This window comes from Vicia villosa, linkage group LG6 (assembly GCF_029867415.1).
Source record: "Vicia villosa cultivar HV-30 ecotype Madison, WI linkage group LG6, Vvil1.0, whole genome shotgun sequence".
NCBI lineage: Eukaryota > Viridiplantae > Streptophyta > Magnoliopsida > Fabales > Fabaceae > Vicia > Vicia villosa.
The window spans coordinates 110,584,303-110,594,784 of record NC_081185.1 but is presented as its reverse complement, the minus strand read 5'-3'; the positions used below and the strand labels follow the sequence as shown (position 1 = coordinate 110,594,784).

The following is a 10,482-nucleotide window of genomic DNA, read 5'->3' as shown; positions in this document are numbered from 1 at the left end:
TATCATCTTCATAATACTTTTTATTAAAATGATTAAACACCACTTCCCTCACTTCCTCCACCGACTCTACCATCCCCCCTCGTGGTTTAAAGGCCCTAAATGATTAATCCTTCTTCTTTGTTTCATAACTTTGTGAAAAAAAACCACTATTGTTGTCTCCCTATTTAAGCCAATTCACTCTAGATTTTTAAAGAAGCATATTTTCCTTTATCCTTAAGTTCTTCCAAAATCTACCACAAGCTTCCCTTCTCAAGCACATATTCTCGTCAAAGTTAGCGTAATCATCCTCCATTAAATTCTCGTCGGCTAAGTTCATCTCCCAGACCCCATCCTCCATCTCCAATTATATCCTCCCAAACACCTCCTTATTCCACCATTTAAGTTTGTCTTTTAGTAGCCGAAACTTTTCTTTTAAAACAAAATCACCTCTTCCCTCTATCTTCAAACCCTTCCACTCACCCTCCACAAACGGAATAAAAGACTCAAAAGCAAACCACTCATTATTGAATCTAAAAGGTTTAGGCCCCCAAATAACCTTATCCGACTTCACCCAAATAGGACAATGATCTGAAACATCCCGGTCTCCAATGAATTGACCAATCACCTCCCATCTATTCACAACCTTACTAGATAAAAGGAACCGATCAATTCTACTTTTCGACTTGCCGTCACCACTAAACCAAGAAAATTTCTTCCCTTTACAAGGTATGTCCACCAAAAGAGTCTTGTCAATGAATTCCGCGAATAAATTCATCTCTCTTTGATTCTCCAAAATCGCCCTTCCTCTTCTTTCTCCACCATTTTTAATAGCATTAAAATCACCTCCTAAAATCCAATCCCCATCTTTGAATTTCTCCATCAAACCTAGAAGATCCTTCCACAATAATTTCTTTTTTCTATGCTCACAAGAAGAATAAACATTCACCACATAGTAGACTTGATTTTTCCACCTCACCTTGATTCCCAAAAAACCGTCCCCTTTAAAGCTATTCTCGACGTCGACTACATCCTTATTCCAAATGGTTAGGATTCCCCCCGATCTCCCCAAAGAATTGGAAAAAGAATAACACACCTCCGTATCTCTCCAAAAGCTTTTAGCTGTCACGTCATCCATACTCACAATTTTTGTCTCTTGTAATAAAAAAATATTCGCGTTTCCCCTCTTGATCAAAGACGAAATTCTCCTTCTCTTGAGAACATTCATACCCCCTCTAATATTCAAAGAACCAATAATCATTAAGAATCATTGTTTGACACCCTCCTTGCCTTCCCTTCTATGTCCTTCCCTCTTTCTAGATCCTCAATTCTACTTAGAAGTTTGCTTCGCCCCTTCTCATCCACAACACCCAACGCCACTATAGCAAACCACAATTTACCGGGATCATCATTGTTCAAAAACTCTCATTGTCTAGAATTGCTTCTTCTAATATCGAAATCCTCCCCTTGAGTGTCGTAGAACAAAGAAACCGAATCACTATTTTGACCCCCACCTTCTTTATGGATAAACTTCTCTAATGAGCCCTTCTTGTTAACCTCACGCAACCTCTCCATATTGTTCCTGCCACTTGTTCTTTTAATTTCCTTCCCTTTCCTTCTTTTGTTCACACACCCCTTACCTAAACCTCTCAAACCATTCAAACACTTCATTCTTATTTTCTTCTTTCCACCTTTATAAGACTCCTCTAATGAGTCACCCATCTTCAAATTAACACTTCCCTCAAACTGATCCCCTCATCCTTGTATATCCCGGAAATTCCGAAGGCGACATAATTCACCATCAAAATTCCCTAAAATAGAATTGTTACCTCCATCCCCACTTCCTTCGATACAGCAAGAAACCAACACAGTACCGGAAAAAACTCCACCCCTGTCCGCCAACCCCTCAGAACCCGCTGCCATAGACTTTCTCCCCTCACCAGAACTGGAAAGAGCTTCAACTCTTTCCCCCGACCCCTCAGATGCCACCGTCTCAACCTTCCTCCCATCACCATTACTGCCAATCAAAATGCCCCTGCCATCACAACCCACCTCCCCCAAAAAAACAGAACCCACAGGAATAGCAGTGCGAAGCGGCGAAACAGGACACAAAATAGGACTATTTCTACAAGCACTGGAGAAAGCCTGAATTGAACCATAGCATGATCGACAGCTTGAAAGATCGACCATCAATTGAGACTTGAATAAAATCCGGGAAAATGAAATGAACTGGAACTTTAAGCAGAATTCTAGCAACATCAAGGACCTTGCCTTCCGTCGTCTTCTCGTCAATACACGAAAACGATCCCCAAAACTCCGCCAAAGAAACAAAGAAGTCCGATTGCCACGCAATAGCAGGGATGTCGTATACCCTCACCCACGCGTCTCTGTGTTCATCAACCGATTTTGCCTCCCATCTCTTTACCTCGCTAAACCAAGGGCTCCACCAGCAATCATTCGACCCCAGAAAATCCTCAATGAAACCTTTCTCTAACTCTTCCAACAGACATAGATTACCACCTAGCGGAGAGACCTTGACTGCAAAAATACCTTCCATCTCCAAGTGAACCTGAACATTATAATCTGCTCTTGGTAAAATCGTTTTGCCCACAAAAGCCTTCTGGAATCTCAGTTTTTGCTCTTCGCAAGATGTGTAAGAAAAAGCCGCCTTGAAACCTAACTCCTTCACAACTTTCTCCCTTGAACCCATCACGATGTCAACATAAGAATGATTTTCCCTTCGAGCCCCTGTATTGAAATTCATACCCTCGTTCTTCCTCTCTGCAAAATCGCCACTGCTAGCCTCAACCCCATTTGTCGCGAAATACGCCTTTCCTCCAAACTTACCCGCTCCCCTCGCAAATCTCGGGAGATTCACATGAATCTTCTTCCCTAAAATCAGAATATTGTCGAGTCGAACCGCTAGCAGCCTACCATCTTCCACCTCTTCAAACCTAGCGAACCCAAATCGTTTGCCTATGCCATTCCTCTTAGGTGAAATAGTAACCTCCACCACCGTTCCTTCACACCCAAAGAGTTGAAACAAATCTCTTGCAGAATATGTATCCGGAAACTCTGAGACGTAGAAAGATATCAAAGACGCAACTTTCCCATCCCTTCGAATCTGATTCCCCCCTCCCCATGGAAACGTATCCCATCTCGGATTCGAACTTCTTCCACCTTTAAGATAAGAAACTCTCCTCCACCCACCTTCATCTTGAACGAAACCAGCTTTAACCATGAACAGGAAACGAAGGCCCTAACTCTCTCATTCGTCTAGTAATAGTGATTTGAGTTACGTGTCATTTGAGCCGAATTTTTTTAATGAGAAATTATCAAATGTTTGTTTCAAGATTCAAAAAGGTTGAAATACTCGTGTTTTTCAAATCATTGCTTTTTCTTTGGAAATTGTAATATATAAATTCATGATTAACACATTATATAATACACATAACTAATGTTACCATTTATTTCTAGTGTAAAATTGATGAAAAAAATGAGATCAATCATATAGATGGTAGAAAATGAAAGATTGTAGACAAAAGTAAAAAGGAATCATGCAATTGACTTCAATGATTTTATTAGTTTACAGCCATATGAAGTAATTCCCCGTCACTTTTTCTTATTACTTAGGATGGTTTTATTATTGCCATGTTTTGTTTCTAAAGAATGAGAAAATCAAGTGAAATGTTATTTGTCCATCGGGATATCTTTCCTAATCTTGGTGAGTTAGAAATGTCTATTGAAATTATCCATCCACATAGAAAAATCCTTCCATGTAATCATTGTAGAAACTAAAAAATTTCAACAATTTGTCAATTAAACATTCCACCTCCATACAGTGTATACAATAAAGAAAACATTACTCAATTTGAATTATGATAGGATTCATAACAATCTCCAAATAGAATATGAAGTCGAAACAATAGCATACTTGATACTTGATTTCATTTGAAAAGTTAATGTCAAGTTCTTTGACTTCATTCATCATGATGAAAGGAGTCTATTGGTAAATTTTTTGAGTTGTATTTAATGTATTGAATCCTGTCATAACCCAATTTGAAGAATAGTTTTCTTACTGTGCACTCTATATGGAATTGGAGAGTTCAGCTTATAAATTGATTGAACTTTTCCCTCCTACAATAATTAAATTTGATATGCATACTTTATGAAAGCTATAGCCAACTCACATATTTTTATACATGGACAAATAGTATAGTTATAATAAACATTTTCAGTTAATCAAGATTCTAGCTTGATGGAATTTTTGCAAAAAAAATTTCACGATTCTTCCATTTATTTGACACTAAGCTTGTCAATAATAATGTCTCGAAATGTAATCAGTAAAAAACATGGAGAATTATTTCATATGGTAGAAACTTATAAGATCTTTAATTTGAATCACATGTTCCTTTTTATTTCTTTGACGTACAACCATTTGTTAGTATAACATCATGTCTACTATTTTTTTCATTACACTCTAAATATAAACGTTATTGTTAATCATGAGAAATAAATAATGTATTATTTATGAGCTAATATATTAGCGTTTAAAAAGTGAAAACAATAAACCGACAAAAAATTAGGGCAAATGAAACTTTAAGTTATGGTAATTTTGTTTGTCTGCTTCATTAAATTTCTTCTAATAAATCTGGTCGTGAGTTGAATTGTATCCACCTTAGAATTTGCCTTTGGTTTGGGGTGATGTTGCAGGTTTAGTTTTATTTAAAAAAGAAAATTATTGTTAATTCTTATTGTTTGAGTTGATGACTGAATGCTTCTTTTTTTTTAATAAGGTTATATAACAAGGACACAAAAAGAGAGGGGGACTATCCAAGACCCTCTCAACCAGATATAAACTTAAAGAAAGGTAAATCTAGTCTATTCTTTACAAAAAACTTTCCATAGAAACAGTGGGAGAGAGGAAAAACGAGTAGTATTAGTCAAAGAAAAACCTAAGTTAGCAATGACATATGCACAACTATTCCCTTCTCTAAGAATATGAGAAACAACAAAATTCCACTGAGAGACTAAATAAATACAATTCAACTAATTTACTGCCATATGAAGTAATTCCCCATCACTTTTCCTTTTTACCTTTAATGGTTTTATTATTGGCAAGCTTTGTTACAAAGGAATAGGAAAATCAAGTGAAATGTTATTTGTCCATCTAAAGATCTATAACATAATCTTGATGAATTAGAGATGTTAATTGAAATTATCCATCCACATAGAAAAATCCTTCGGTGTGAGTTATTTAAACCTTTTACATGTACCAAGTATGCATATCAAACTTAATCATTGTAGAAACTCAGAAATTCAACCAATTTGTAAATTGAACACTCCACCTCTATATAATGTGTATAGTGATGAAAACGTTACTCAACTTGAATTATGATAGGATTCATAACAATATCTGAATGGTTGCTCAATGTTTTCATTATTTTATGACAAATGAAGTGTAATATCTTGACATTAACTTCTCAAATAGATAATGAAGTTAAACAATAGCATATTTGATACTTGATTCCATTTGAAAAGTAAATGTCAAGTTCTTTTATTTCATTCATCATGATAAAAGGGGTCCATTGGTAAAATTTGAGTTATATCTAATATAATGAATCCCGTCATATCCCAAAAGATAGAATTAAAAAATACTTGAGATTGAGTAGACTGTTTCTCACTTTTTAGGGAGTACAAATAAAAAAATTATAAAATTTGAATTAAACAAATTAATTTTTTACTAATTTGAATTTAGTGAAACTCAGACTGAAGTGAATATGAAAAGTGAATGGGATGTATAGATAGAATTATTGTGAAGGATATAAACAGAATAAATCAACTAAAGTAAGACTAGTTTGTAATAAGTGAAGGGAAATTTGCAAGCATAATAAGGACTTTTGTTTTTGTCTCGCATTTAGCATCGAGTTGTTGGACACTAAGCGATAATCCACCAGCTATCTGATAGCCAAGACACCAAGATAAGCAATGACATCCAGGTTCCATAACATCCATAAATCTCCCAAATTGCTCTTTTATAGCCTCATTCGACTGATCTACTTGGTAGAGTCCCAAAACTTAACCCATTTTCCTGATCTTTTATTGTTGTTGGGTTGATATTTCACTAGTAGGATACGTAGCTTATATCCGGGAATGTGTAGATCTAATAAAGTAATTGTCTTTCAATAATTGTACAGAGATTGTTTGTCACAAAAGTCATTAAATTCTAACCGGTTTTATATTAGAGTGGCAGAATAACTATTTCAAAAAATGGTAAGGATTTGAAGCTAGGTAGTTGGTGTGGTTTTTTTATGCTGTTTTTTCGTTTGCTAGTTGGAGCAGGGATCCATTCCATTTTCTCAAAAGAATGAAGAGTCTATTAACTATAGTTTTGTGTGTATAAAGTTAAATAAATATTAAATATATGTCACATGTCATATAAATATATGCAATTTACCCAGAAAACTATAGTAATGTACCTCCATTTCTTTTTAAGAAATGGAGCGGATTTGCTAGTTGTGGTTATGGTTTTTTTTGTGATGTTTTTTTCTCTGTATTGTTGGTTGTTTTGTTTTGATAGTTGTTTTTTAGCTTGACATGTGTGCCTCCTTTATCTTTTTATTTTATTTCTAGAACTTAGTATTTTATGTTATATGTTATAACAAATATTAAATAATAAAAAAAAACATGATAAAGAAGCAAATGTGTTGATGAAGTTAATAAATATAAAATATTATGACAAGTTTAATTCTAAAATAATCATAATCTAAAATATAGTAATAATGTTTTAAAATTTATTAAAATGAATTGAAATGTTTTCCCTTCATCTTGCAAGTACAAATAAAACATTTCACTTCATTTTCATAAATTTTAACATTGTAAAACATTATTACTATATTTTATCTTCTATTTATTTTAGAATTAAACTTGTCATAATACTTTATATTTATTAACTTCATTAACACAACTGCTTCTTTATCATGTTTTTGTTATTATTTAATATTTGTTATAATATATAACATAAAATATTAAGTTCTAAAAATAAAATACAAAGAGAACGGAGGCACAAGTGTAAAGCTAAAAAACTACTATCAAAACAAAACAACTAACAATACAGAGAAAAAAGAACAACACAAAAAAATCACAACCACAACTAGCAGATCCGCTCCATTTCTTAAAAAGAAATGGAGTGTCCATTACTATAGCCTTACGGGTAAATTGCACATATTTATATGAAATGTGACATATATTTAATATTTATTTAACTTTATACACACAAAACTATAGTAATAGACCCTTCATTCTTTTTAGGAAATGGAATGGATCCCTATTCCAACTAGCAAATAAAAAATAGCATAAAAAAACATACCAACTAACTAGCGGTAAATCCTAACCATTTTTTAAAATAGAGTTATTCCCCCGCTCTAATATAAAACCTGTTAGAATTTAATGATTTTTTTGCCAAACAATCTATGTAGAATTAGTGAAATCCAATTACTTTATTAGATCTACACATCCTACAAGTGAAATACCAACCCAACAACAATAAAAGATCAGGAAAATGGGTTAAGTTTTGGGATGTTACCAAGTAAATCAGTCGAATGTGGCTATAAAAGAGCAATTTGGGAGATTTATGGATGTTAAAGAACCTGGATGCCATTGCTTACCTTGGTGTCTTGGCTATCAGATAGCCGGTGGATTCTCGCTTAGTGTCCAGCAACACGATGTTAAATGTGAGACGAAAACAAAGGTCCTTGATTATTATGCTTGCAAATTTCCCTTCACTTATTACAAACCAGTTTTACTTCAACATTAAGAAAACATAATACTTTCATGAACTTGTTTTTTTAGGGTAATGTCTTTGTGAACGTGGTTGCATTTGTACAATACCACACTTTGGCAGACAAAGCGTCAAATGCATTTTATAAACTCACCAACACAAGGGAACATATCCAATCATATGTATTTTATGGTATGCTTATAATGATTTTTATGATCCATTCAATTATTGACATAAGTTTTCCCAAACAGTCGTTATAGCGTAGTAGAGTTGCATTATAGTGTTTGAATTGACCACTATTTTAACACAGTTTTACACTAAAAAATTATCTCATTTTAGATTTTTGTGTTGTGTTTTGTCCTACTATAATCGATAATTTAGTGGCTTGCTTCTTTAAAAGGTTTTGATACTTTTGCTTTGATTCAGTTATAAGAGCCAGTGTGTCGAAGTTAAAGCTCGATGTCGTCTTTAATCAGAAGAATGAAATAGCAAAGGCTGTAAAAGATGAGCTTGAGAAGGTGCTTATTCTTTTTTTCTTTTCCTCTTTATATAAATATTTACTCGGTAGGTCATGGTGGTTATAATCATGCTCGTTAACAAGTTAAATCAAACTTAATGCTTTAGAGATTTCATGGGTAGAATAGTAAAAATAGTGGAAGATCAGTTCTTCCTTCATTGTAGGGGTGGCTTTTCTTTTGTCTACAATAATTAATTTGGATATACTTACTTATTCATAAAATAAAGTAAGCTATAGCCAATTCACCTGAAATGATGTTTATATGTTGACAAATAGTTATAGTAAACATTTTCAATTAATCAAGATTCCAACTTGATAGTATCTTGGGTTAAATACGTTTTTAGTCCTTATAAATATGCGACCCTACAATTTTAGTCCCTCTAAAATTTTTCTTTAATAAATGGTCCTTACAAACTTTTCCGTCTCCAACATTGGTCCCTGCCGTTAGTTTCCACTAACGGAAGCTGACGTGGCACACCATGTGGAAGACAGCTTGGCAAAAATCTAAAACGTTTGAAATTGTGGGGGTTTTAAACCTCTCCTAAACTAACCCAAGAAAAAAACAAAATACTGGTTCTGAACTTTTCCCAAACACCTTGCAAGCAAGTTTGACAACCCATAAGTTTCGTCAATCTCAATCCCTTACAAACCTTCGTCGCAGACAACAATCCCGTCGGTGGCTAATAGTTTTAGATTGTGGGAACGTTGGATGAAAGGAAGTAAAGGTAGTTACTGGAAAAATCATCTTCGAATATGTAAAATACAATATTATGTTTGATGAAATCTTATATCAAATAGGATAGTAGATTTCATTAGCTTGTTGATATATTAAAATCCAACTTTGGTATTTCAGACATGAAATATTAATAAAATTTTGGAAGTTTATTGTTGCAAGTGATAACACACGCATACCGGTTCATGAACTTCAGCATCCTAGCTCTCTCACATCATCCTTCCAACAAACATCCTTATCACTATTTATATGAAACAAACACTTAAAGAGACTAATATAAATCCAAAGGCAACAACTAAATGTTGGTTAGCCTTTATACAATTAAACAAAGGAATAAGTTAAGAGCTATCGTCTATAAAGTCATAAGCCACATGAATTTAGGCCCTGGAGGCATAAGCACTTGCTGGTGAAAAATCAACAGCAAAAAAAAGAAATTGATACTTGCTAACACTCTTGCTTCTGTCACAGGGTTGAACTAAGTCAATGTTATTCAAATTTGCAAATTTAAATACTGCTTTTGTGAGAAGTATAACCTCTCCTTAATCTCAACTATCCTCACTCCTAGTACTACACTGACAACCTCTCAATAACAAAAATGCTACAACAACAAACAAACAGAGGCACACATGAAAAAACCAAGGAAATTGAAATCCAGATTTCTTCATCTCCCTTTTCTTTTCCGGATACCCCATGAATGTTTGAACCATGCTGAGTAAAACCCCTATGTTTGCCCCCTCTGATTCGTCTTCCCCATCATTTAATTTTGTCTTTTTAGATTTAGGGTTCATGAGGGTTTCAATGATTTGAGAGGTTAGGAGAAAAATCAGAGGAGTTGAGTTTCAGAGGTGAATTCGTGCTGAGAAGAGGGTGGGAGTGATGTTCTTGGGTCATGTTCTTTGTGGAATTATTGTTAGAGTTTGTTGCAGCATTGAATTGAAGAACATTGAACATTTGTAAGGTGTTTAACAAAAGTTCAAATTCAAGTTTTTTGTTTTTTTGGATTAGTTTAGAGGAGGTTTAAAACCCCCGTAATTTCAAATGTTTTCAGATTTTTGCCAAGCTGTCTTCAACGTGGTGTGCCATGTCAGCCTCTGTTAGTGAAAACTAACTGAAGGGACCAATGTTGGAGACGGAAAAGTTTGCGAGGACCATTCATTGAAGAAAAATTTTAGAGGGACTAAAATTGCAGGGTCGCATATTTATAGGGACCCCTGACATATTTAACCCTAGTATCTTTGCAATAACTTTTCACGATGCTTCCATTTGTTTGATACTAAGCTTGCTAATAATAACGCATTTCAAAATGCAATGAATAAAATAGATGGATAATTATTTCATATGGTAGGAAGCTTATAAGATCCTTGATTCCAATTGCATGTTCATTTTGCTTTCTTTGACATACAACTCATTTCAAATGCAATATTTACGAGTTTTATAAAATCTTATTTCTAGTTTTGCTTAAATTGTCGTTGGTCT

General features: G+C 34.1%; 1 protein-coding gene across 1 annotated transcript; it reads right to left on the bottom strand.

Annotated features, from left to right (window-relative positions):
* Nucleotides 1–343: 343 nt before the first annotated feature.
* Nucleotides 344–1,237, bottom strand: LOC131614336 (uncharacterized). Its single transcript, XM_058885935.1, has one exon. It carries the CDS (start codon nucleotides 1,235–1,237, stop codon nucleotides 344–346), a length of 894 nt encoding a protein of 297 aa, XP_058741918.1.
* Nucleotides 1,238–10,482: the final 9,245 nt, after the last annotated feature.

Bases quoted from the DNA above. Each gene is read 5' to 3' on its own strand.
- LOC131614336 (XM_058885935.1), bottom strand. From the start codon at position 1,237: ATGATTATTGGTTCTTTGAATATTAGAGGGGGTATGAATGTTCTCAAG.